The 27,389-nt window shown below is 38.5% G+C and overlaps 1 protein-coding gene across 4 annotated transcripts in view; it reads left to right on the forward strand.

Annotated features, from left to right (window-relative positions):
* The window catches only part of LOC131068501 (probable mitochondrial adenine nucleotide transporter BTL3), a 51,459-nt gene that overhangs the window by 12,040 nt on the left and 12,030 nt on the right, over positions 1-27,389 (forward strand). For all 4 annotated transcript variants that reach the window (XM_058003687.2, XM_058003689.2, XM_058003688.2 and 1 more), the window contains one exon: positions 12,702-13,005. In XM_058003687.2, coding sequence (XP_057859670.1) covers positions 12,702-13,005 — 304 coding nt within the window. The remainder of the gene's footprint in view (positions 1-12,701; positions 13,006-27,389) is intronic.

Below are 27,389 nucleotides of genomic sequence, written 5' to 3' on the forward strand. Positions count from 1 at the left end.
TTTCTGCATCTCTTAAATCCAAAAATCCAAAAAATAGGGGTTTCATTGCAAATCATTCACATAGAAATCCTTGAACTCGCATAAGTTCGTTATCCTCTTCAAGTGAATACGTAAGGCTCCTTGGGTTAACAACAAACCCATCAATCAACTGAGTCACATCCACGCATTGAAGGAACCTTGGAGTTAGTTGTTTGAACTTTTCGTGCAATCTTAGCATACAGACTAATTTTGTTCAAGAGAGAGTAAGGTGACCGTTGGTAACTTTATTCTCTGTTCGACGTAGTCATAAAAAATACATCAACAGAATTGGCGCTAGAAGGAGGGCTGAATACGCAAACTCTAGATTCTATCACTTCAAATTTGTGGAGGTTATCTCAAGCTATTTTTTTACCCTCCTCTGCGCTAGCCAACAGAGTTGGCGCTAGAAGGAGGGCATGAACATCAAATCGTTCATTTTCACAAGTGAAGAAATTCAAGCTTTCAGGTGCAGAATCAGAGATATGTTAGATCTCTTATATGTCAGAAAGTCCAAAAAAAGTGAAAAATTCAAAAATAAAAAAAAATAAAAAAAATATTTCTCAATGGATGGGCGACCGTTTCATATTTCTTGTTGCCAGGACAGTCTCCTTGTGGACATCACTCAGATTCAAGAAGATTTGAATGCATAATTGTACCCGAGAAACTTGTCTCAATTTGCCTTAGCAGCGAGGTGCAGGATTCATGAAACCACCAAGCATGATGAGATGAATTGCTTGACATTCTTGTCAAGGATAGAATTGGTTCTACAAGGGAGGATATTCTTTTGGGATGTTCCAAAGCCGGAATTGTACATAAGGCTCGATGATGATTGTAATGGAAATGATCCTTTCTTGAGATTCAAGTTGAGAATTCAAAATCAAATAGGATTGGGTAATGAACAACTTGAAGGTGTTTTGCTTCCCCGTTGGTGTCGGATTCACCATACACCCCACTCGGAATTCACTTGTTCAGTGTGTAGAGAGGCTATCAACCAGGTCAGATATCAGTCCAAATTATTAGTGCCTATAAAGGAATGCATTATAGATAAAATCTGGAGTGTCCATCTTGAACAAAGGAAGTCAAAAGAACAAAGCATTGCAGCACCGTCTGGCCCTAATGGACATGAATTGCAAGTGGATGGTGCAATTGAACCCAATAATCCAAGCATTCAAGTGGGGGACAACATTTCTTGTATCACACCAGAGGAAGAAGCCATTGGAGTGAAGAACAAGGAAGCAATGGAATACATCCAAGCAAGGGGAATCACCCAAGGTGACTGTCAACATGAGGAAGCGGATGAATATGTTGAATTCCAAAGTATTGAAGATCATCAAGAACCAGAGATGGGGGATTTAGCTCAAAGTAGAGATGATGTGAGGGATTTCTAGAGTTCATTCATCCAAGGAGGAAAACATGAAGAGGGAAGTGTTTCCAGTGCACTTCAGGGAGGAATGATCCTTGATGAAGAAGTCCTTTTGTGCATGTTCAAGATGGAAGAAATGATAAGCAGCTTGAGGCAGGAAGGAATATGTGATAGTCAGTGGGCCACAAAGATGGAAGTAGAGTATGAAATGCAGTTCGGGTCGGTGCTTGAACCTCTACTCAAAATCCAAGAAGAACTGCTAAGAGAAATTGAGATGCTAGAGATGTTGATCGACGAACAAGTTGTCATGATAGAAGTAAAGAATGAAGATTCATTTGGGTTGGGGCTCAACTTGTTATCGAATATTCAAAAGGGGTTAGCTGGAGAAATGTCCTCTATTTCCAAGTTCCCATTCAAATCCAGCTCACACCACAGTTTGCTCGCCATTAAATGTAATCCTAATTTGCATATTTCAGATGCAAGTGGGATGATACATCACCAACTTCGATCTCCTGATGAATTAGTGGATGACATGCAAGAATTCCCGCCCGTGCTCAAAAACCACTAGGTTGTCTCTTTCCTTGCTCTTGAATTTGAAAGTTATGAATTTGATTATGGAAATTTGGGAAGAAGAACTTGTTTATGGATTGATCATGGTCTCGATGAGTTGCCGCAGTTGTTAATCTTTCGAGAAGTTTTGCTTGAGTTTGAGATTTGCATTACAAAAGATTACTTTTATGATTTAAAGATAACTTTGCAAGGCTTCGAACCATGACTAATGCCATGTTGCTCCTGCACATCCTGAGAAATCATGGTTGGAGTTGTATATATTAAGGTCTTGTAAGTATTGTCCGTTCAAAATTTTTGTTAGACTAGGTTTCCCTTTTGTGGTTTTGGTTTGTTTTGTTGTGGGTTTTCCCTTTCCCTTTCGGTTTTGTTTTGTTTTGCTTTGCTTTGCTTTGGGTTTTGGTTTTCTGTCTTTGGTGTTGGTTTCCCTTGAGCTTGCCTGCTCAAATGGTTTTGCTTAGGTTTAGGTTTTTAGACTTGCCTAAATTGTTCAGAGTTCTCGTTTGCGAGTAGGGTGGTGATGTTTTCCCTTTGCACAAGCCTGGTTATATTCCACCAATGCTATATCTTGACACCGGAAATCTTGAGATTGTCATGCTTTACACGCCTAATCAATTGCTCTAGGTCATTTAGATTTCTTGGGAGAAGTTATGGCTGGTGAAAATCTTGCATCTTGCTTCAACGCCACTGAAATTTCCAAACCCTTAGTAAGCTTCATTGTTTACAAGCCAAAGGAATTGATAGAAATAAAATGAAATATCAAAAGAAAGAAAAGAAAAATGAAGAATGAAAAGAGTTATCAAAAAAATTGGCTTTGGGAGTATGCGGATAACTCCTCTGGGGCTATGGATGCTCGACTTGCAGTGGAGCAATATTCGTGGGAATTTCAGAGACAACCTCGTTGGAGCTATGGACGCTTGACTGGCAGTGAGGCAATGTCCCAGATGCTTTTGAAGTATAGATAACGTTAGCTTGCCATGACTGATCTTAGGAGTTTTGGATGGTCTTCAGAGATTGAATTAATGCATACGCACACACTTAAGCAAACGTGCTTTAATCTGGGTTCTAGCCCTAAGTGTTTTTCAACACTTCACTCGTGGATTGTATTCTGTCTTTAAAATGTTCACGAACATTTATTAAGGGTGGGGGGCTAGATGTTGTGACATTTTCACACATCGCCCCATTGCAAATGGGGACCCCCTACTTTTTAGGCCCTCTCGGTCTTTTGGTTTTTTGTTGTTGGGTCTTTTCGCGGTAGTCTCATCAGTCTTTTTGCTTTGCGAGTGTTCGGGGGTCAAATTGATTAAGTCTGCTTTTCGTTTGAGTGATTTGGTGAAGTCTAGGGCCCGTTTCATCAATTTTAGGGTTTTCCGCCTTTAGTCCTAGATTTTAGGGGTTTCTGTTAGGGTTTGGTAAAACTGAACATACAAGTGGAATCGGGATCCTTCAAGGAACCTCCCAGTAAAATTTGAGCCAAAACAGAGCAACTTTCTATTTTTAGAAAGTTCCTATTTTTAAGGGATTTACTGTTTCAGAATGTCTTCATTTGGCCAAAAAACAAACTTACTAAAAACAGTAAGTTTGTATTTATAGAAAGTCATTTGGCGTTCTGTTCTAGGGGTCTAACACTGATGCTCTAAAGGTTTCTATTTTTGGAAGTCCATTTTTGGAGTCATGAAGAAGCCAAACAATTATGAATTCCTCCTTCATGAAGGAATGGCACCCAAAGGTGATAAAGGGTGCCAAAATGGTATGCTCAAGGAAAAGAGACAAGGAATGAAATTCCTTCACATATGGAAAATGGCGCCCAAAGGTGATGAGGGGTGCCAAATTGGCCCAGGCATGGAAAATCCAAGAAGGTTCAAAATTCCATCACCAAGTGAAATTTGTGCCTAAGGAAGGTACTAGGACGCCAAAACTTGATGGTCATGGAAAGCTTCAAAATCACAAAATTCCTTACCAATGCAGAATCATTGCCCAAGTTCAAAGGCAGGTGCCCAAGTCAAGGTATCAAGGAAGAGCATGGAAAGGATGAATTTCCTCTATCAAAGTCAAAATTCTAGGCCGAGTCAGGAAGTTGAGAATTGTCTAAGGCATGAAAATCCAAGGGTCAAGGAGGAATGGAAAAGCGGAAATCCCCTCAGGAAAAATTTTGAAATTTCCATTTTTAGGCACCAAATCTTATCAGAATCCGAATTTTTTTACAAATTTGAAATCATGAGAGAATTTTCTCTTTCCTGGATCCGAGTCCTAAATTTTAGGAAAGTTCCTAAAAAAAGAGATGTTGAAATCATTGAAAATCTTTGCCAGAGGAAGGCAAGTTCAAAATCTTCAAGAAAATACTTTCAGAGTTAGAGATTCTCCCTCTTGAAGTTTTCTCTCTCCAGGGTTTTTCTCGCCAAGTGGCAGTCGAGTCAATGGACACTAAATCAATGAAGCATCTCTTTACATGCAACCGTCACATTTATGGCATTATGGCAGATTCGTTCTACATGCAACTGTCACATTCAGTAGATGATGGTGCATTTATGGCATCATGGGCGATTTTTGCATGAGTGTACATTCATTGCATAGTGGGCACTTTTTGAATGTAATGGTTAATTAATGCTTTATGGGTGCCATATTTGGGCTTTTAGAATAATTGTATATGGGCTTAGTGGGCATTAATGGCCGATTCCCACCTTGTTGCATCTTGAGTGGGGAATCTTTAGGGTTTGGATGTAGTCAATGCCAGGAGCCTATATAAAGGGGTGACCCCCTCATTTGTAAAGGAGGAGAGATTATTGTCTGAGATTGTTGCTAAGGATTATTGAAGTAGCCAACTTAATACATTGTTCGATTTTGATGGTGTATTCTTGCTCTCTTCAGTTAGAATAGATTTTGCTTTATGTTGTTAGATGGACTGGATTTGATAGGATTGCTTGTTGCAAGATTCGTGCTCTTACTTTTGGTGTGCAGCTGATTGTTGCATACTGTGCAAAGTTAGCCTGAGCCTCTGTTATTCGTGTATGTTTAACTTTGATTATTAGTAGAGATTGTTCGATTTGATGGTTTCTATTGATGATTTGAAAATCTTTAACACACCCTTTGAAGATTGCACCGCCTTCGTGTAGTTGTGCATTGCTAGCGAAGCGAATTGTGGTTGGATTTGCATAAGTAATCTCGTCTCCATGTTGATAGGATTAGATTAGCCTTAGCTTAGTCCTCTAAACCTTTCCTCATTTACTTTTCTGCATCTTTGAAATCCAAAAATCCAAAAAATAGCGCTTTCATTGCAAATCATTCACATAGAAATCCTTGAACTCGCATAAGTTCGTTATCCTCTTCAAGTGAATACGTAAGGCCCCTTGGGTTAACAACAAACCCATCAATCAACTGAGTCACGTCCACACATTAAAGGAACCTTGGAGTTCGCCGTCTGAACTTTTCGTGCAATCTTAGCATACAGACTAATTTTGTTCAAGAGAGATTAAGGTGACCATTGGTAACTTTATTCTGTGTTCGACCTAGTCATAAAAAACACGTCAACAGGTCTCCTTCTTTCCGTCGGTGCGGAACCCTCAGTCGGTGCTGAGGGGGATATTGTTGACTTGGTGGCCAACACCTTCTTCGGGATTCGTGACTTGTGCTTAACCGCCTTCTCTAGATCCTTGTCTCTAGCTGCTGTGGCATTCGTTGATAGCTCGAGATTTTGGCCTAATGGTAGCGATGATTCCAACACATGGATCTGTATTTAGGGGTTTGATAGACCCTTGTTTTGTTCCGATAATTAAGGCGTATGTTTCGGTAAATGAAGCATGTGAAGGAAGTGTGTAGAAGATCAATGAAGGCCAACTTGGTTACCCTATTTTTGCTTGAGGCATATTCTGGTAACGTGTTGATCTAAGCAATGCATTATTGTGTAAATTATTTGTGCTTGGCCGACATATCATTTCAGTGTATGTGCTTATCGGTATATATATATTTATGTCGGATAACAGAGTATGTAGCGTGCGAGTGACAGAGTTATGGATAGGAGAGCAGTATTCAGTTTGAGCAGTTGAATATGATGTATTAGCGAAGGTGTAGAAGAGTCCGAGTGCAGTAATCCTTTACCGGATCTGCTGCAAGCAGTTGGATTAGCAGAGTGCAGTTACGGTGTTGCAATAATCCCTTACCGGATCTGCTGGAGGTAGTTGAGGATAGTCTGGGAAGATCCTTTACCAGATTTGCTGTGAGTTTCCTTGAGTTGATATTTGATCTTATCTTGGAACCGACTTCATGCATTTGGAGATGCAATTTTTCCTTAATTCATTTATTTCTATTGCAGCGAGCATTCCGCTAGTTAGCCGCTTTGTAATCTGGTAGTGAGCCACCCTTTTTGTAAACACCGTATAACTAGTTATGTTATCCCTCTCTGTGGTTTTTCCCATTTGGGTTTTCCACGTATAAAAATCCAGTGGTTATGTTGTTTTCTTATTATTCATTTGCTGATTCATGTTGATGAGATTAATTGCCAAGGTTAATTTAACAGTAAAAGTTTTAGAAGTGTGGGAATGCTGATCCCCCCCCCCCCCTTTGAGTATTCCGTTCTATTCAACCATTCAACATATATGGCATTCTAGAATTACAATGAAAGAATCAAAGACACACAAACACAGGCACACACATGCACCCACATGCACACATAGACGTGTACACACATGTGCACACACAAATCAATTTGTTTGATCTATGAGAGCTACAAACTGGTTATTTTGTGCACTTTTTTTTGCTGGATATGTAGAAGGTTGCGAACCCTGTATAGTATAAATATATAAACTATGGAGTATTTAGTTCATACTTGGACGTGTTTGTTACATACATTAAATCAAGGTTTCAAAGCTCGCAGCTCAATAAAACTTGGTAGACCCGATTTTGACTTGGACTTGACAACTAGGCAAAAACTTGGCAAATTTAAAAAGTAGTTAAATTCATTTAAAACATAAATATCATGCAAAATATGGTTACAAAAAATAGGAAATGCATTTATGGAAAGTTAAGGAAGTGTTTTTATTAGATTTTAATGAAAAGGACTACAATAGTGCATCAATGTGCAAAAACTGCAAATACAACAGCAGATTTTATGATGTGAATCACATGATTGAGAATCATCATCAAAAATTACAATTGCATTCAACTTTCAACATTTCACATTTTCTCTTTCCTGAATACTATACATCTTATTGATTGTTGTGGTCCTACTATGTGTCAATAGTGGCGTCAACTCTACCCTCAAAATAGGAGGTAGTGGACTCGTCCTCAAGATTGCTGTCATTCTTAGCCATGATCTCTACCAATTGAATGCCTCATATTCCTACTTCTGCTGTTCTCTCCTCTACTTGTTTCTGAAGTTTGCAATCTCATCTTTTGTAAACGCGAGGCTTTCATTGAGGGTAGTCTAGTCTCTAAATGGACCCATGTTGTCCAAGTCAATTGCTTCATGACTAGCTGAGCCCTCCACCTTTTTTGAGAGAAGGCAAAGTTTGGGTTGCATGAATATGAGGTGCTTTGCGGCAACCCGTTGTGCTTATTTGTGTGAATGGAATCAAACAAACTCCAATTGTGCTCGTATCTAGCAGTGCTGTATGTTGAGACAATATAAAGGGCTACCCTTCAAAGATTTAGGATTTTTGCGCCCAGAATTTTCCACCAAACAACTGCAATAGAAAACATTCACAAGTTAGTAACTGATCAATGATTGCACACATCAAAGATTTGAAGGAAATTGAAGTGAAGGTTAGGATCTTTTGTAACTTGGTGCTTGGGTGGTTCTCCCTTGGATAGGTATTGGCAATGTGAAGTACATCCCCTCAGTATGCGTGTATCTTTGCAAATCTTCCATAGTTAGGTTGTTGATCTCAATCTCTAGTGACATTTTCCAAATGCTAAGAGGCCTTCCATAACCTCTCCGCAAATATCCTTGAAGTTCTTCTAGAAGAAAAAATAGGGATTTAGATAGTACGCTGTGGCATGAATGGGTTGGAACTTTCTGGAATCTCTCTTGTAATACTTTGGTATGGTCTCCTTAGCCTTGTTGATAACCTCATATCTGTAGTCCATTATGGTTTGCTTTCCATCTGCCAAGCACAAAACCCTAACTAAAGGCTTTGACACTTACGAACAAATTAAAGTTGAACTTAAAAATATTCTTACCAGAAAATTGAATATATTTAGTAATAACTATTTAGAAAATGTGAACTTCAAATCGTAGAATTTCAAATTCTTGACAATTCTCATTAGTAGTCTTGGGGAAGACATCATCAAAAGTTGTCTTTACAACTTTATCTCCTCCCTTCCAATAATAAAAATCCATCCATGGTTTGTTCACAAACATTCACTAGCAAACTATGAATGCTTTGCAAGGTGATGAAAATAGCTGCATACATTGTGGAATGAGGAATCCTCTCACACAAGTCCATTTCCCTTCACTATCTCATCAAGTAGAGTGCCCAAGGGGATTGTAGGTATATTTGGTGATGTTCCTTGCGTCTTTCATCACAGAATTCACCCAATCAAGTTTGCCTATGCCCTCCAAGAGAAGGTCAAGACAATGGCAAATGTAAGGGGTTCAAAAAAGTGATGGGTGTGTCTCAAGGAGTCTCTTTTGTAGCCATATATGCTACTGCATTATCTGTCATTGAACTACATTCTCTATGCAAACTTCTAGAATAACCTTCAACATAGACTTAAGTTGTGTGCGTTCGTGACAGTTTGAGGTGTTGATGGACATCAAGAACACCATCTAACCGCTTGAAGCAACTAGAAAGTTGATGAGTATGTGATTCCTTTAATTTGTTTGCCCATTTTATAGCATGTACATACATACTGGCCCTAAATATTGTTTGGAGAAATGACTTACTCAAGGCATGTTGACTAAGCACTTTGTGTCCTTCCCTTGCAATGGTCAAGGCTATGACAAAATTGTCCCAATGAGCTTCTTGCCATTTCTAATTCCTCATGCTTGTTCTTGTTCCAACCTATACCTTCAGGTGAAGGCTAATGTAATGTCCCCTCTTCTTTAGTTGCCATTCAGTTGCTCAAATTCCCCTATCATCCATCTCCACAAGTGAAGTTCGGTGTTTGGAGATGAATTCACTAGCCAAAGGGGACCTAGACTTAGTCATCTTATGACTTTGGTGGAAATAATAAAGTAACTTTATAATATAAAGTTACATAAGTTACTTTTTCTAAAAATAGAAAAAGTTAATTTAAAAGATGTTTAATAAAGACTTTATTAAGTTACCTTGCACACATCCCTAGGTGGTAAAGTAACTTTACTATGGCCCCTTCTTAATGACTAATTATCCCCTCATTGCTGATCGAACTTCTTTAAGGAGAAAAGATTCCTTTGGAATTTTTAAATGATGCCAAATAGTACGATGAGGGTTTGAGGGGTAAAAAGGAGGCTTGGAGTTGGAAAGAGGCATCATTTTGTTTTGGAAATTATTCATTTGGTCTCTACAGCATTCTGCCATAGCAGGTACAACTTGTGGAAGCTTGATTGAGGACGAAACCCTTCAATCTTGGACTGGTTGGACGTTACCCCAGCCTTCTACATCACTCCGACACTCATATTTATGCACTTATCAAGCCATTGGGGGCCTGAATTCATTTGTTTCAAACATCAGATTTAAGGGAAAGTGGAATTGATCAAATCTGGGCGGTTTTGGAGAGAGTTCTTTGCAGATCATTAGTAATTAATGCCAGCCGTACCATTTTGCAGCCAGCCGTACCCTAGCTTGGAGGTGTGGTTGCCAAATAAATAAACTAGGGGTATTTAGGAGTTGGAATTGGGATTAATTTTATTGTCAGCAATAAGGAAAAATAGATCCATGGTCTATTTAGAGGAATTCCAGCACATGTGGTCTACATAAGAAATTCATTGAGGAAAAGGGACATAATTTGGGAATCTTGCCTGGCAAGAATTTGGAATTCCAACTGGGTCTGAATAATTCTTCAGTATTAGTTTTTGGTAATTATGCTAGAGTTAAATAAAGTCATTTGCAACCCTTAGCAGCAGTTGGAGGTGCTTAGAGCAGCCATTGCTTTAATTCGGGCTCAAATTCTACCTTCAAACCCTAGCATTGGACTCCTGGTAGGCCTTGAACGGCTTATTTCTATCAAGAATCCTCTTTATTAATTATTTGTACATGCTGCAATTAATAATCAGAAGTCTGGAAACTATTATCAGTTCTATATAGAGAAATGAAAATCGCTAGAAAATTGCCAGACTCGGCGAGTCCGAGTCCGAGACATGCTCACCGAGTCTCTGGGACTCGGGCTCGGACTCGTCCGAGTTTGGCGAGCAAACTCGCTAGACTCGCCGAGTTGGCGAGTTTGGCAAAAACTCACCAAACTCGGCGAGTCCAGTGCCTGAAACTCGGCTACTGGTTGGGTTACGTAAAATGACAAAAAAAAAACATTTTAAAAAGTTTTTTAAAAATGAATGGTCTCGTTTTTGTTCACTACAACCTCCGCCTGAGAATGAAAAAAATTAGAGTTACATGTCAGCCAATAGAAAAATAACACCCAACGCCTTTATTAAATAATAAGTTTTTTTGACCCCACCTTGGGGGCGCTGCCCCCAAATCCCCGTTGAAAAATATGGGGGGAAACTGCGTCGATAGAAGTAGGAAAAATTTAACCTCCAAGTCTGACACTGATTGGATTGACCAGGTAGATATAGAGCCTAAGACTGTAGCCATGGCAGAGGAGGAGCGAAGAGCACGAGCACAAATAGGAGATTCAGAGGCAGATAGTGACGCGGATGTTCTTGATGTTGGTGAGCATGGCATGGTGTCACGGGGAGCGGCTATAGCTGTCGAATCATCCAGTACCTACCTTAGACGCCTTCGTAGGGGGTCGGGGCCGGAGGGTGCAGCCGTGCTGGCTCCTCTGAGCCATAGGTTTGTAGTTGTATTTACCTTTGGTATTTGTATGAAACATTTGATGATGATCATATGATGACATGGATTTTTTATTCCATGAGTTTTGTAATATTGTATACATTTGACAATATTTATATATCTATGTTTGTTATTTCCTTCAGCTACAATTTGCGTTTATGCTTATGTGATTGATGTATACTTGTGTATGTAATCAAATGAGCCGAGTTTGATGATGTTATTGTGTATTCAATAAAGGGTGCCTGAAACAAGTTTTAAATCTTTAAAAATCTCTAAATTTCTTTAGTTTTTCACTTTCCCGAGTTCAGCCGAGTCTGAAGCCGAGTCTGACTTCGAGTCCGATTCGGCCTTGCCGAGTCCGAGCCGAGTCTGAGTCCCGTTTCTTTGGTTCTATATTTATTGTATTGCATTTATTATTTTTCATATATTGTCAAAAATCCAAAAAACTACAAAAAATTGAAAATACAACAAACCTCCAAAAACACTTTTCGCTGGTCAAAGAATTTGAATTTGTAAACAATCAGCAGTTTGGATAAGAATTCTAGTCAGGGATCTTTCAGCTAAGAACCTAACCTAGTGTATTTCATGACCAAAAAAAGCTCAAGATATAGATGAAGCTTGATGAAGTAGATGAGTCATGAATTCGTGGAGCATGATAGGATACTGCAATCTTCTCCTTTATCTTCTTTTAATTCTCACACCATATTGGGATTCATTATTCATGCAGTGGCTTCTTGTGTCTCGACTTCTCTAATCTTTTTTCCTCGATCAAAGCTAGGGCCACATTTATGTCTGTTTTAACCTCTAGTTGACTGTTAAGGTACAATTGGATATTGCAGCCAAGGATTTGTGGAAGGTTGTATTTGAGGTGATTGATGCCTCCACTTATCAACTCACAACAGTTGCAAATAATTGATCTTAAGGTTGGTATTGGTACTTGATGCTTTCAAGTGACATCTCTTCCACCACAATTTCCATTTCTTGATGCCATGTGGATGCAATTGTAAACCTTTGCATTGAAAGAAAAGAAAAGAAAATTAATTGTTGCAAATTTTAGTATTGAAAAAATATTTTTTTTGTAGAACTTTGGCTTTGAAAACAAACAAATAAATTTTTATATGCAGAATGCCAAAAGCCCTACATCAGCTTGAATATATGTGCAACAAATGTGAAAATGGAATAACTACATTAATTAAGAAATGCATAAGAAATTTAATTTTAATATTTATAATACTAAAAAAAACATATGCGAAGGTTGGAATTTTTAAATTTGCAGAAATTTCTCTTCTTCAATCCATTCAATATGAGCTAAAAGGAGATCAAATGCATCTGTGAACTAGAGAGTAGCAATTGCGCTTCATAGATCTTAGACATGCATTTTTTCAGCAATTACAGCCCGGTTTTCAGTGTCTTCCTGATTACCTGACGAGTACTTGCTACGGGCTTGGTCTGTTTAGTAGGTGAGTTTGTGTGTGATTTACTCAGTGGGTCAAACTGCTCATGGGTACTCACAAGTAAAGCATGTGGCGAGTTCTGAAACCCTTAATTAGTTATCTACTTTTGAAGTATACTCTTCATTGCCATAAAAAGATAGGAGTTTGGTTTAATGTGTTTTTATTGTATTTGAAAAAAAATCCATATGCTTGATCCCCATTCTGTGTAGGGTCACAGTAGATTTATAATTTTGTTTCAAGCTTACATGTTCTGTTTTAATAGTGTTTAAATTAATCACATGCACACACTTGGCCGGTTGTGTATTTGGAGAACATGTTTTCAACTTTTATCTGAATAAAGCAGTTATTTTTCTCTTTCAATGTGATTTACAGGACCTTTGTTGCTCCATTGGAGAGATTGAAGCTTGAGTATATAGTGCGTGGTGAACAAAGGAATATTTTTGAACTTATTCAGTTCATAACTGCAACTCAAGGAGTGAAAGGCTTTTGGAAGGGTAATCTTGTAAACCTGCTTCGCACTGCACCATTCAAGGCAGTTAACTTTTATGCATATGATACATACCGGAAAAAGCTACTTAAAATGACAGGCAATGAAGATACAACAAACTTTGAGAGGTTTGTTGCAGGTGCTGCAGCAGGCATTACTGCTACCATCCTTTGCTTACCTATGGACACCGTAAGTAGTATCTGAATATTGATATCTCTATCTATTAGGAGGTATCAATTTAGCAATAATTATTTATTGGGAAGACTCTTCTACCAGTATTTGCACGTGTGAGAGAACATGCAAAATTATGATCATCTAAATGTTTATCTGAATGTTTTATTTTTCAAGAATGTTTCTTATCAGCATTCGTTATAATTGTCTCTAAACTTACCTTATTTTAATAAATCTAATCAATAAATAGCTGTTTTATTCAGGGTCCCCTATTAAGTATAAAATCAAACAGGCATATGACAAAATATCCATATTTAAAAATGGGCATTAAAAAACAAACTGTTGTTCAAACTTCAAGTGCTTGAGATTAAGTTTTCAGGAAACTGTTGCAGGTCTGTAATCAACAAATAGATTAACAACATCGGCTATAACTAAAAATGATCCCCATATGTCTGTAGGCTAAAGCAAAAAACAGAAAGACTTCTAGCCAGCATCCTGGCTAATCACTATAGATACAGGGCAGGGTGGAGTGGTGGAGTTCCCACCACACAGATCAAATTAAGGCCTTTAAGCGCACATCGACCTTCATTCCTCATGCCTTTTTTCATAATTTTATCACTATGTTTTATTTGACACTAAATCCTCATTATATCTGACCAAACCTTTATTCTTTAGAAAATTAGCAGTGAAGCTGGGGAATATGTGCAGTCTAAATAGGGCTATGCAGTGGAAGACATGAATATCATTGGTCTTGAATCCTTTTATTTATTTTATTCTATGTTTTTAGAAACTTCTTACAACAGTCAACGGAAACAAAAACAGTACCAGCTAAGAGAGCACTCATCTGAGTATTAGTGAACAAAAAAGTAACAACTGTTTTGACCATAGTTACAGGACTCACCCAAAACTCTTTAGACTTAAGCGAATCTCAAGGCAAGCAGGGCTGAGCGAGTACCAGAGATCCAGACTCAGCAAAGACTTGGCCTTTTGTAGCTCCTTTTGCAACTAGTCACTTGCGACTGTAGAAAACCCTAAAAACTTGATTGAAAAATGCCATTCCTTCTACTTGTGACTGTAAACAACACCCTTTATGTAGTTGTGCCTAATGCGTCCAAACACAACTGTAACAAATGCCAAATGAGTTAAAAAATCATAATATTATAAAACAAGTATGGAGGCAGTCAAAAATAGCCAAACGAATTCAAACCAAGTTCAAGTCTTGTAAGCATGGTTTTAATTTAGTAGTCAATTTGCCTCCAACATCTAGTAAATATCCCTTATTTCTTCTGAGGTCAACCATTTGCACATGTCATCACGTTGTCTGTGTTGAACATTTTGTCATTGATGTCAAAGGTTAGTTGATAGAATTGAATTGAAAAAGCAGTTGAGCTGCCTAGTTGATTTGCTTGAGCTGGTTGCCTGCCTGGCTGAGGTGCTTGGTTGTCTGGTTGAGCTACCTGCTTGTCAGCATCACCTACTTACTTGTCAGTGTCAGAAGCTTACCTGTCCATTCTTTGTGCCAAGTCAGTTTATGGGCCACGTCAGCATTGGAATTTTCAAAGGGTCAACTTCTTTATTCAGAGGCTGAGTTAATTTTAAATATGTCAGCTATATTGAATGAGATTTCCCAACGTAGTGGAGTCGGCTAAATCAATTATGTTTTCACTCTAATTTTGATATGAAGACTTGTTGGCGTCAGTATTCTTTAATGGCAAACAAATTTATTTATTTTAATGCTTAGCGGTGGTGGCTTCCTTAAAAAAAAAGGATTCTTTGTAACGTTTTTCATTTTTTTGGCAAGCCGTTTCTTCTCTATTTTGAGGTCAATTCTTTGTCAGACGATTCTACTTCCGTTTTCAAAAAACGTGGAGTCTTCCATGCACTTGTGGTGAAGCTTATTTTGGTCAATGTTTTCAAATTGGTGTAAAAAATACAGCATGGTGCCTGAAATTAAATGATTACTCCCGTTAATGTCAAAGTGCAACATTCATTTGATGGATGTGTTTCCTGTCAAAAAGAGTGAAACTTCTTCCTTGTTATGGAATGCTCCTATCTTGATAAAAAGTTATTGTGGGAGTAAATCTGAAAGGGATGGAAGATATTCTCTATAACCGAGTAAATCTGAAAGGGATGGAAGGTATTCTCTGTAACCGAGTTCATGGAGGATTTAAGGATTAATCTAAGTCAGGGAAATATCAATGATGGCGGTATGAAGAAGACTCAAAATTGTGTGAAAGAAATATTCTGTATTGCTGTAGGTGTGAAGAGTCTCTCGTGACAGCATGGAAACTTGTGGCTACAACAGAGGCATGGGATAGCACTCGAATACTGTATCATCTTTGGACGATGTTTTTTAAAAAAAAAAAATCTTTAGCAGGTAGTACTGTGCTGAGCATGGAGGCACATATTCTATTTTTCAGAACTTCATGTCTGCCTGAAGTTTATGTATAATAGCTGCCGAAAAGAGTGTTTTGATTTGAAGTATTTTTGGAGTGAAAACTTAGTATAAGGGTATGTGATATGGTGTGGATTCAAAAAATTCAGAAGTTAGCAGTGCTGTGTGTGGAGTCATTTTGGAGTCTGAAAATCAGATTATTACCCTCCTGTGCAGATGGCATGAGATGACTTTTGTTATCTCCCTGCAAAGGGTCGGGCCAATCCAGTAAGTCCGTGGTTTGGCGGAGAGCGCCCCGATGATACTTTCCCTCATTGGGCAGTCGATAAAGTTATGAAAGTTTCAGAATATTGGCATCTGGAGAAATGTATTTTCTAAACTTCTTTCAATTTAATAGAAATGTTTAAAGTTACATTGTATCTTCTATTCATGCCTATAGCATAGATCTTCGTTTAATTCAATCTTTCATTTAAGATCTAGTTTCATTTCAGTTATTTGATGTTCAAAAAAAAAAAAAGGGTGGTTTTTCCCTCCTTTTCTGTTGAAAAGATTTAAAAGTTGTTATTTCAAATTTGCATAGGTTGTTGTATGTTACACATTGTAAACTACGATGACGAGGGTGACAACTCAAAAGGATAGTGATGGGGTCGCCATAGTTGGAGTGACAATGGCAAGGTCAAATTTGCCAACACCATTGGCAATGGTGGTGACAACCCAAAAGGATAGTGATGGGGTCGCCATAGTTGGAGTGACAATGGCAAGGTCAAATTTGCCAACACCATTGGCAATGGTAGTGACACACTCGGTAGTGGCAACGCCAACACCATCGACATTGGAAGTAGCAGTGTCAAGCTTGTCAACACCATTGGCAACAACATCATCAATAGGATCAAGTCTGTTAATAGTAACACCATCAACAATAGCAGTAGCAGGACAACTAATTCCACCACTACTTGTACCTTCTGTGCCAAGGGAGGGCACTGGCCAGCCTAAGATTGATTTGTGGTTGCACTTGTTAGGGATTGCACTCGAGGTTCCACGTGTGGAGTTGCTCTTAGTGACTACTCAAGGTGCAAAGGCAATTGCAACAAGTGGTAGTGTAGGTGGCGAGGGTGCATCGTGGACACTTACAACGGTACTTACGCCATCAGTGGTGCCTACTCAGCGAGAACAAGTCACAAATTCAGCTGTGCAAGGGTCATCATCCGGCGAGGAAGAGGAAATAGTGCTGCACTTGGGCCGACCAAACCCTCAAGATCTAGTAGGCATAGTGCAATGTTGCTTCTGCCAATTGGAAGGCATGGCCACCTTTCTTGGCCAAGTGGGGGAGATTGCATGGGATTTGGACATCGACGATGATCCCCTGGTAGCATAGCTAGTAGAGCACCTTCTGGCCTTTATGAAGGGTGAATGTGAGGAAGAGTTTTTTAGATGCTTCACTACGAGAGGTTGGCCGAAGGTGGATACAGAAGAGATGAGAGATGCCTAGACCCTGTAGTGACCTACCGTCGTTGGAGGTTGCCATGGACAAGTACTTAAGCGATTTATGGAATACAGGTTGCTTTCGAGGATTTGTTCCTTAACCTTAGGTAGTTGACAACCACACACTCCCAGGTTGTTGCCCAATTAGTGCAGGCCCTCCACTAGATGGAACATGCTTAGCAAGCTCTTATAGAACAAGCACAGAAAACTCGAGACCAGTTGGCATAGGGACACTCGAGTCACTTCTTTGGAGAAGAGGGTGGGTGAGCATGAGCAGAAATTGGATGATAGAGATCAACAGGTGGCAAAGCTGACCGCACGGTTGGTAGGAAGGGATGAGCAGATCATGCAATTGAACACACAATTGGGGGAGAAGGGTAGCGAGCTTGAAGCAATGCATGCAAAACTGATGGAGGCAACATACATGGTGAAGGCATCTTGTGAGCGGGAAGTGATGGCAACTCAATGCCTCCAGCTCTTGCATCAACAACACTTGTAGCCATCCACCTCGACATTATCTCTACTACTAGGGACGTCCTCTCACCCTCCCGCTTCTCAGTGACTTGCATTTTCTAGCACCATTTTGTTTTCATCGTCTGGAAGATGACTTCTTTTGTGGGGGGTTGATATGTCGGCAAAACTACAGTAATATTAGATAATGTTTTATTAGTACAATGTTTTGTTAGTATAATTGGTAGTGTAATTGGTTTGTTCCCAAGTGATTGCTGGTAGTTGCCAATGCTTGGCAGTCTTAACCAAGTACCAGGCACTACATATACTCTGATTGTTGTATTGGAAAATATTCATGATTGTACACATTACACTTGATAATAAAGAAAATATCTTTCTACCATATGATGTTGTGTTGAGTACTATTATTTGGTATGTTTCTGTATTCAGTTTACTCTACGTAATCAAGTAAGTTCCCTTCGGGAGTAAACAAGAATGTAAGCTGATTAATACCATATATTTAAGGAACTCTCCCTAAAGCTCCTCCCAGTATGCTACATTTTTGGTATGCAGTTGCTGAATTTCTTGGCATCACTAGGAGAAAATAATGATTCCAGTAATTGATGTGCATTGTTTTTTTATAACATTCCATTTTCATACATGTCTATTGGAAATTATCCTATATTATTTCTTTTTAGCATTCAATATAAGCTAGGAAAACTCGAGACATGTCCCTAGCATCTTTTGGCGCATTCCTATTTTTAGAACATTCCAAGTATGGGGGATGCCTAGGCGATTTCCTTGGGTCGTCCTCAATATTTGAAAATATAGAGGGGATGTCCAAGAAACTCAGGGATGTCCCATGAAACAAAAGGGGATGGCCAATTGTGCTTGGGATAAGAAAAGATGTTTGTGATGCCCCCTAACTGTCATAGGGACAATTGACTTCCCCCATAAAATAGTAAGTCCTAAATTTTTTTTTCTTCAACAAGGCTTGACTTCAGCATGGGTAGGGGGGCTAAACTCAACCCCTTGACTTCGCATGCCAATGACCCCAATACCCCAACTTACCCTAAATGAGGAGGAAATAAAATGAAACTTTCTGTGTTTTTGTATTTTCATATTGTAGTTGAAAGTGGAACTTGCAGCCTTTGTGCCTTTTTGTAACATTCATACTGTTTTTCAAAATCACAAACATATTGACAACGAATTATGAAAACCATGGAACCTTTTAACCCACAGTTTCATTCTATGTTGGGCAGGTTCTCTACTGGAACCCATGTAACTCCAATTTTCAAGCGCTTGATGAACAATCATTATTCCTGCGCATTTTATTTTTACCTTGATTCTAAGTGATTGATTCTGAGCTGTTGCTGGGCCCACATACTGACATATTTTCCTTTAAAAGGTTGTGAAAATTACTTAGATAACATTTCCTCTTTAATTGTTATTGTTGTATTCTAACAAGCTGCAGTCGCTATGTTGTTGGTGGTTACCAATTTAAGGATTCAAGTGCAAGAGTCATGAAAAATGCTGACTATTACAGATTGATGTGTAATAATAGAATCTTGAACTGTTACAACTTCTAGTGCAGCTGTTATAAGTTGGTTGAATATAGCACACCTAGACGACAAGGATACACCCTCAAAACCATAAAGAGGCATGATACTTGGGTGATTTATTCTTGGAGATGTTTGATTCCAAAATGGACCTAGTGGCTGTTTTTGTGTAATGCAAAGGTCATTTATGTGTGAAGGCTACCAAGAGATATAAAAAAAGAAATATACAGGCAACATGCCAGAGGATATAAAAAAGGGTTGTGGATTGATTCCTGCCAGACTGTGTAGATCATCCAGATAGAGATTTGGAAGGATGCTGAATTTATTCTATTTTTTTGTTGCCAGGCCAAGACAGAAAAGAGGAAGTCCTCATGATAGAGGATAATGCATGAGAAAATTATGGTGATAATGGAAGTTTGAGAAATACAAGTTGCAAAAGTTTGAAGTTTTGCCATGGAGGTAGTAGCTGATTTGAGAGTTGAAATGTTGGTTTATGAAGGCCCTATATTTGATCGTGGAGTTAATGAAGAAGATTGAGGTGCCGTTTGGTTAGAGTGATTCTTCATATGAAGATTTTATTGCAGCAAAGGATAATAAAGGAGATAAATCTGTGGTGGTGACAAAAGATCAAAAAATGCAAGTTCTTTGCAGCAAAAGAATCTTTAGAAGTAGTAGATTTGAAAGCAAAAGTCATGGCTTGTGTGTGATGTCCCCAAACAAGACTCCGTCAAGTATTGTTGATATTGAGAAAGCTCCTTGTATTATCTTTATAAATGATACAAAGGACAAATGATTAAGATCAAGCATTAATAAAAACTCAGCGATTAAGAATAGTGATCAAAATGTCTGAAGGCAGCAACTCATTCATGATTAAATGAATCATTTATCAATGATAAAGAGCATGATTAACAATTCTCCCATGCAGTGATTTATAAGACTTCAATAATAGCAATTCCTTATTAGAATGACGATGCTTGGAAGACAAACAATAATTATTATAAATCGTTGACTTAGTAAGAAGATGAGATTTAGTAACTTCATTAATAGAAATACATAAGGATTCAAAGAAGATTAATTGGATTCATCGGTTATTGGAAGTTCATTATAGTGATGATCTATTTCAAGACAAAGGGTAGAGATTATCTCAAGACCGACTCCATCATCTATCTCTGTGTTTGATATGTTCGATAAGAGCAGCAACAATGATCAATATGGCCGAATCCCACACAGCCAGTGATTATAATAAGCAATAATTTAGGCTGCAATATGTAGTAGAAACATACGTTAAATCAACAAAGTATTCATTAAAAGCAATGCTTACACTTACACTCTATCAAGGCAGACGACCAGCAGAGCATTCGTTCGAAAGGGAGAGAAATTGGTGTTATCAAGGAATTTATGATAACAACGACTAGTATGAACAAACCAAAATATGCAATTAATATGGAGTAAAATACAATCATTATTTTAAGATGTGCAGCGTTTAATATAAGTGTTGCAATATTAATGATAAGGAGGAACGATTAAATAATTTGTGAAGGGAACAATAAATATTAATTAAGGATGGCAATGCAGGGGCCACGATCATAAGAACACAGTTATTAACATATTATAAAGATGCACTTTGTATTTGTTTATAAACAAACAACAAAGGGGTGTGATTAAGGAAGGAAGTCATGTCCATTTGGAAGGGCATCATTCTTCAAAGAGATACATCCCTTCATGGAAACAAGAGGATATAAAAAGAGATTCAAATCATTGTTCTGAGGGGGAGGAGTTTATATCATTATTACTCTAATCTGAAGGGTTTAGTTGAGCAGCAAAATTTTACATGGAAGCATATATTTCAAATATGTAAATCAGGGATTCGGCAAAACTTCAGACTCTTCTAAAAAATGAGCTATGGTAATATAATTGTGTTTCCTTATATTATTATTGCAATCACTATCTGATGCGAACTATTGAAGATCTATACTAGGTCAACGAATCATTAAAATCAATATTAAAGAGATAGCACAATCATGTGACGAAGGAGTATTCTGTATAAATTATGAAGTAATGCGATTAAGGGAATAGACCTTAGCATAATGATCACTAGAACGATGAGCCGACAAGTCTTATAAAACAGCGAATTCATAAGTGGCAGCATTTTTAACAAATTGAAACTCAGCGACTAGATTGCAAAAGGACATGTCTCATTCAAAGAGAGATGTCTATTTGCATAAGGATGTGACTCTTCCATAAATATGAAGATATAAAATGAAAAGTAGGGGAGATAAGAAAAAGGACATTTTGAAGACTTTAATTACTTATTTATTTCCAGATTTGGATCTCTCTAGTCGAACAGAAGTCTACAAGATAGAAGCACATATCTCAAGTGTATAAATCAAAAAAAGTTATCGAGATAAGTTCTCTTCCAAAATTATTCTTAGAATTTTAAGTCAATATTATAATAAAATGTATTCAATTCTGATAAAATTATGTTTATTAATATATGACAACTTTCACTTTAAATTAAAATTGTTGTCTCAGGGCTACATGATGGCAAATCCCAAACATGGATGTTACATTGTGAATGCCTTTTAGTTGATAGAAAAGTGTATGAAGGTGAAGAGAATCACCCATATGAAGAGGATACTAAAAAGATTAAAGAAATGTTTAGTTCTTGTAATTCTTTGCATATAGAGTTTGTTGCAGCAAAGAAGGGTAAAGGAAACAAGGCTAAAAATAGATAGATTCTCTTAATTTCCTTATATGGTAATGTTGTGATGTATTCACACATCGCCCCATTGCAAATGGGGACCCCTACTTTTTTCGCTTTGTGGGGTTTTGCTTTCTAGGTTTTAGAGTTTTGTCTGTTAGCCTTTTCTTTTCGAGTGTCGCCAGGGGGATCACCTGGATAGCAGGCTTTGCTTGAGCTAGGTTGAGTCTTTGGGACCCCTGAATTAGGGTTTCTTTGAAAGTCTTCCTTAGGGCTTGGTTTTGATCTTGTTGCTAATTGTGTCTTGCTTGGTGAGTGAGTATCATTCTTGAAGGTCCGAGCTAGGTCAAGTTGGTGAGTGATGAAGTCTGGAATGTCATCCTGATCTTCAAATGCCCTGAAATTTGGCTAAGTCTGGAATGTCCTGATCCTGAAATTTGACTGTCTGGAAAATTGAAGAATCCTCCAAAACTAGATTTTGCAATATAACTCCTAGAGGTCCGAAATCACTCTCAAACATCCATATCACTTATACTTAAATGTTATATTCCATAAAATGATCCCGACGGAGAGACCAAAATGTCAAATTTCGCTTCTGACCCTTCCAAAGGGTCCAGAGCGAAATTCTCCATAAGACATTCTACTTTGACCAAAACCTAGAACTAACGCATTCCTAGGCTTGAATGAAGGTAAAAACGCTTGTTTGAATGAGGAAATGTGAAAATGAAGTCAGGATTTGAGCCCAAGGATGATTTTCGCTCCTGACCCTTCCAAAGGGTCGAGAGCGAAATTTATTTTTCTCCACTTTGCTCTTTGACATGACCAAGTTTATTGACTTATGGGGCGTGATGGAAAGGTTTTGATGCACATTTGTCTTTGAGAGGAGATTTGAGGTGACAAAATTATGGAAATTAGCCTAAAGTAGGAATTTCGCTCCTGACCCTTCCAAAGGGTCCAGAGTGAAATTCTTGAAAACCTCATTTTCTCCCTTGTTAAGACCAACGTTCTAGTTTTGAGGTGATGGGATGTGAAAATGTGAAGGAGTTTGGCCAAGATTAGGAATTTCGCTCCTGACCCTTCCAAAGGGTCCAGAGTGAAATTCTTGAAAACACTCATTTTTCCTTTAGCCAGAGTCAGGACCAAGGTGGAAATGAAAGGAGAGGGATCTATGTTTGCCTCCCAAAGAGGATGAGAGTTGGAAAAGTCAAGGATAGGTCCTGTCCCTGGCTAGGTTTTTGAGCGAATTCTCCTTTTTGGGCCTTGTGAAGATCAAACCAATGTTGCCAAGTTGAGAAGTGGATTCAATATGAGGGAGTCCAGATGAAGTGAAGTGAAGAAAGTAAAATTTAGTGCGAATAGGCAAGCAAAAAGTGAATTTCGCTCCTGACCCTTCCAGAGGGTCCAGGGCGAAATTCTTATAGGGCCTGTCCCTGGGGAGAATCTTGAGCAAGCTTCATTTTAATATCTTTTGTTGATGATTTAAGGTGTAAAATACTATGTTCAAATGAATTTATTATATGACCTTAATCATCTTTTGGTTTGTCTTGCAGATGAAAGAAGACCAGTCCAACATCATCAAGGACGACCTTCTCCAGTCCAACATCATCAGGGACGACCTCTTCCAGTCCAGCATTTCAAGGAAAGGTACACCATCCATCTTGCACATCAAAGACAAAAGAGGTTAAAGCAAGGGTTCGTTGAGGAAGCAGATAGTTTCAAAAGAGTTAATTAAAATTATCTTCTCAGCATCATCAAATTGAACATCTACCAAGTTACAAGTGTCAGACAAGGTGGCATTCCAGTCATCACTCCTCCAGTCGGATTGGTCCACCTCAGCGTGTCCAGATTCAATGTACCTGACTCATCAAAGATGCCACTAACTTCGATGTACCTACCTCGGTTATCCATTGGTCGAATATTTCAGAGAAGACATGTGTCCAAATAATGCAATTATTTCATTGGCTAGAATTGAGTTTGTTGTAACAAACCCTAATTAGGGTTTTCATTGTTAAATCTTGGCCATTGATCTCAAATTGATCTGAGCCATTGAATTGTATTGAGAGCACTATATAGGCCCTGGCTTCTCATTTGTAAAGGCTTATAGCTAGAAGGTTAATAGTTAGTTCATAGAGGTTAAAATAGCTAATGATTAATAGCAAATAGAATAGCAGTTAGAGTAGAATAGGAAGCGAAGGCAAAGATTGTTGCCAAGATGTTGTTGTAAAAGACTTGTAAACTTCATTGAAGAAATGGTGAAATCTATGGGTCGATTCAACAATTTGCATGTTCTTTATACTTCTCAGATTTGATTTCATGTTATTAGATGAGTGGAAGAAATGTGTTTGATTGATGGTGAAATTTGTATATCCATACTACTAGCAGTTTGTTGATTGCAGACTTGCCTTGTGTAGTCAACTGGAATCATTCAGCTTGAGCTTAACTTCAATTGTCGCTTCTTCATTGACATGCATCACCCTGATGGTGTCTATGCCTGTAGTGATGATCTGAACATCATAAAGCTTTCCTCCGAAGATCGCACTAACCTTGTGGAGATGGTCCTGGGATGTCAAAACAAGACTTAGTTAGAATTTCATCAAAGGTCATTCATTGCTCTTACATTCTTAGTGTCAGAATTGTATTGAGAGCACTATATAGGCCCTGGCTCCTCATTTGTAAAGGCTTATAGCTAGAAGGTTAATAGTTAGTTCATAGAGGTTAAAATAGCTAATGATTAATAGCAAATAGAATAGCAGTTAGAGTAGAATAGGAAGAGAAGGCAAAGATTGTTGCCAAGATGTTGTTGTAAAAGACTTGTAAACTTCATTGAAGAAATGGTGAAATCTATGGGTCGATTCAACAATTTGCATGTTCTTTATACTTCTCAGATTTGATTTCATGTTATTAAATGAGTGGAAGAAATGTGTTTGATTGATGGTGAAATTTGTATATCCATACTACTAGCAGTTGTTGATTGCAGACTTGCCTTGTGTGGTCAACTGGAATCATTCAGCTTGAGCTTAACTTCAATTGTCGCTTCTTCATTGACATGCATCAGCCTGATGGTGTCTATGCCTGTAGTGATGATCTAAACATCATAAAGTTTTCCTCCGAAGATCGCACTAACCTTGTGGAGATGGTCCTGGGATGTCAAAACAAGACTTAGTTAGAATTTCATCAAAGGTCATTCATTGCTCTTACATTCTTAGTGTCAGAATTAGATCCTTTCCTCGCCCTCATCCTTTTTTTTTCTTTTTTTTCAAAATCTAGGCTAGTGAAATCCTGTGTTCTAGTAATATTCAAAGCAAATCAGACGTTCAGTCATCAAGTGTAAGTCCCCTTGTGATTCCAGCAAAATCATATCATACCACAAAGAGCTTATCCACACGTAGAGATCCTACATAACAGAACCTTGTGTTGTGACCATTTCACACATCGCCCCATTAAAATGGGGACCCCCTCTTTTTGCTCGGTTTTGCCTGTTCTTCTCTCTGCTTTTAGGGTTTTGGGTAAGTGAGCGAGTCGTCTGGACTAGGGTTAAGCCTTAGGGTTTCCATTTTGATGTTTTTAAGCCAGAGTCCAGTCCGTTTTGAATGATTATTGAGCATCCTCGCGTAGGTTGCAATTTTGAAATAGGGTGAATCTGTCAGGGTGTCAGATGAGTCTGTCTAGGTCCAGTCGGAATTTTGAAAGCAAGTCCAAATTTTGCCTAAGTGTTAATGATGGAATTATGAGATTTTGTTCGGGTGAATTTTGACCAAATTTTGGAGATTCTGATAATTGATCCCTGACCTTGGGGATAACCTAATTTTGCCTTGTGAAGTGACTGAGAACCTAAATTCTTGATATTTTGGCCTATAAAGGTAAAATCACTCCTGTCCCTCTGTCAGGGACCAGGGCGAATTGGGTATTTTTATGCATCTTGGTTATTAACTTGTTTCATTTGTCTTGTGCAGGGTCGCCAGGAGATGCAGTTGAACATAGATTGAAGATTTTGAGGATTTTTGAACTCAAAAATGGCAAGTTTTTTAAAGTTTAAGGTCAAATCGCTCCTGTCCCTCAGCCAGGGACCAGGGCGAAATGGCCTACTTAGACCATTTTTTGGTCTTAGTTGATCAAATTAAGGCATCAAGGACACAATAAGGGATGAAATCAACCTGATGAAGCACCAAGACTTAGTCGTTTGCAATGAAAAATTGAACATTTGGCCTTAAGGACAAAAATCGCTCCTGTCCCTCACTGAAGGACCGGAGCTTGTTTCTCAAAGTTACACTGTCCTTGCAGGACCAAGACGATTTTTGGATTGGAAGAGATCAAGGAGGGCATCTTTTGTCCATTGAATATAATTTGAAGTAATTTGCAAATAAGGAAATGTGCTAAAATGACAAAATTGCTCCTGTCCCTCACTGAAGGACCAGAGCTTGAAATCCCAGATCGCCTTATCCTTGCAAGATTTGAATGATTTCGTGATTTGAGAAGAACAAGGAAGGTACGTTTTATCAGTTGAATATAACTTGAAAGGGCCACTATGGAGAAAATCGACCCAAGAAGGCAAGTTCGCTCTTGTCCCTCTGTCAGGGACCAAGGCGAATTTCAAAGATAGCTCCTGTCCCTCTCCCAGGGACCAGAGCGATTTTCTTAAAGGACAAGTTTTTGGGCGAAGGTGAAGTAAGTTTTAAGTTTGAGGCAAATAAAAGAAGGCGTAGTCGTTCCATTGAAGATAATTTTGAAGGTTGCAAGACGCAAAGTGAAACATATTTTGTCCTAGGTGCTCCTGTCCCTCTCCAAGGGACCAGAGCGATTTCCTCATGAGGCAAATTTCCCACAAAGTTAGAACAAGTTTCATGTTGGAGATGAGTGAAGGGGAGCATAATGAATCCATTGAAGATAGTTTTAAACGTTGGCGAAGAATGATTGAGCCTATAATTGCCAAATCGCTCTTGTCCCTTACCAAGGGACCAGGGTGAAATATAGATTTTCAAGTCTTTTTCATCGAATTTAGATGAATCCAGGTCAAGGCACAAGGTGGCGAAGATGTTGGAGGTGCTTTGAAGGAAAGCAAAGTTACAGAGACCACGAAAAGTGATGAGAAATGACTAAGGCACTCCTGTCCCTCTCCAAGGGACTAGAGCGAAATATGCAAGTGTGTCCAATTTTGAGGTGTCACTTCCGTTTCAAACGTTCAAGAAGGAGTAAGAGACACTATTTTACACTTTGAAGACAATTGGAAGTGGATATGATCAAGGATTAGCACAAGGAACAAAAGTTCGCTCCTGTCCTTCAGTCAAGGACCAAAGCGATTTCAATGAAAACCATCATTCCCTCCTGAAGCTACGCCAAAGCAAGGTTGAACGAAGTCAAAGGGTCTTTTGAAGGGTGATGGACAAGGAACCAAACTTTAAAAAATTGACTAACTTGAGCAAAGACGCAAAATCGCTCCTGTCCTTCAGTCAAGGACCAGGGCGATTTCTATTAAACTAGCCATTTCCTTCAAAAACTACGTCAAGGCAAGGACATGCAAGATCGAAAATGTCTTTAGGAAGATAATAAACAAGGAGCCAACGTCGAAAGTCAACAATTTTGAGCTCAAATACAAAGTTCGCTCCTGTCCTTCAGTCAAGGACCAGGGCGATAATGGTTCTAAGGGGCATTCATTCACAAAATTGAATAGATCAAGCTCAAAGTTCCCAATTAAAATGCCAGTTTGGACGTGAAGGAAGTGATTTTGAACGTAAGAAGCGAAAAATACAAGACCAAAATGCTAAGGCGCTCCTGTCCCTCTCCCAGGGACCAGAGCGATATTGTTAATGTTCCAAAA

This window comes from Cryptomeria japonica, chromosome 7 (assembly GCF_030272615.1).
Source record: "Cryptomeria japonica chromosome 7, Sugi_1.0, whole genome shotgun sequence".
NCBI classification, from domain to species: Eukaryota; Viridiplantae; Streptophyta; class Pinopsida; order Cupressales; family Cupressaceae; genus Cryptomeria; species Cryptomeria japonica.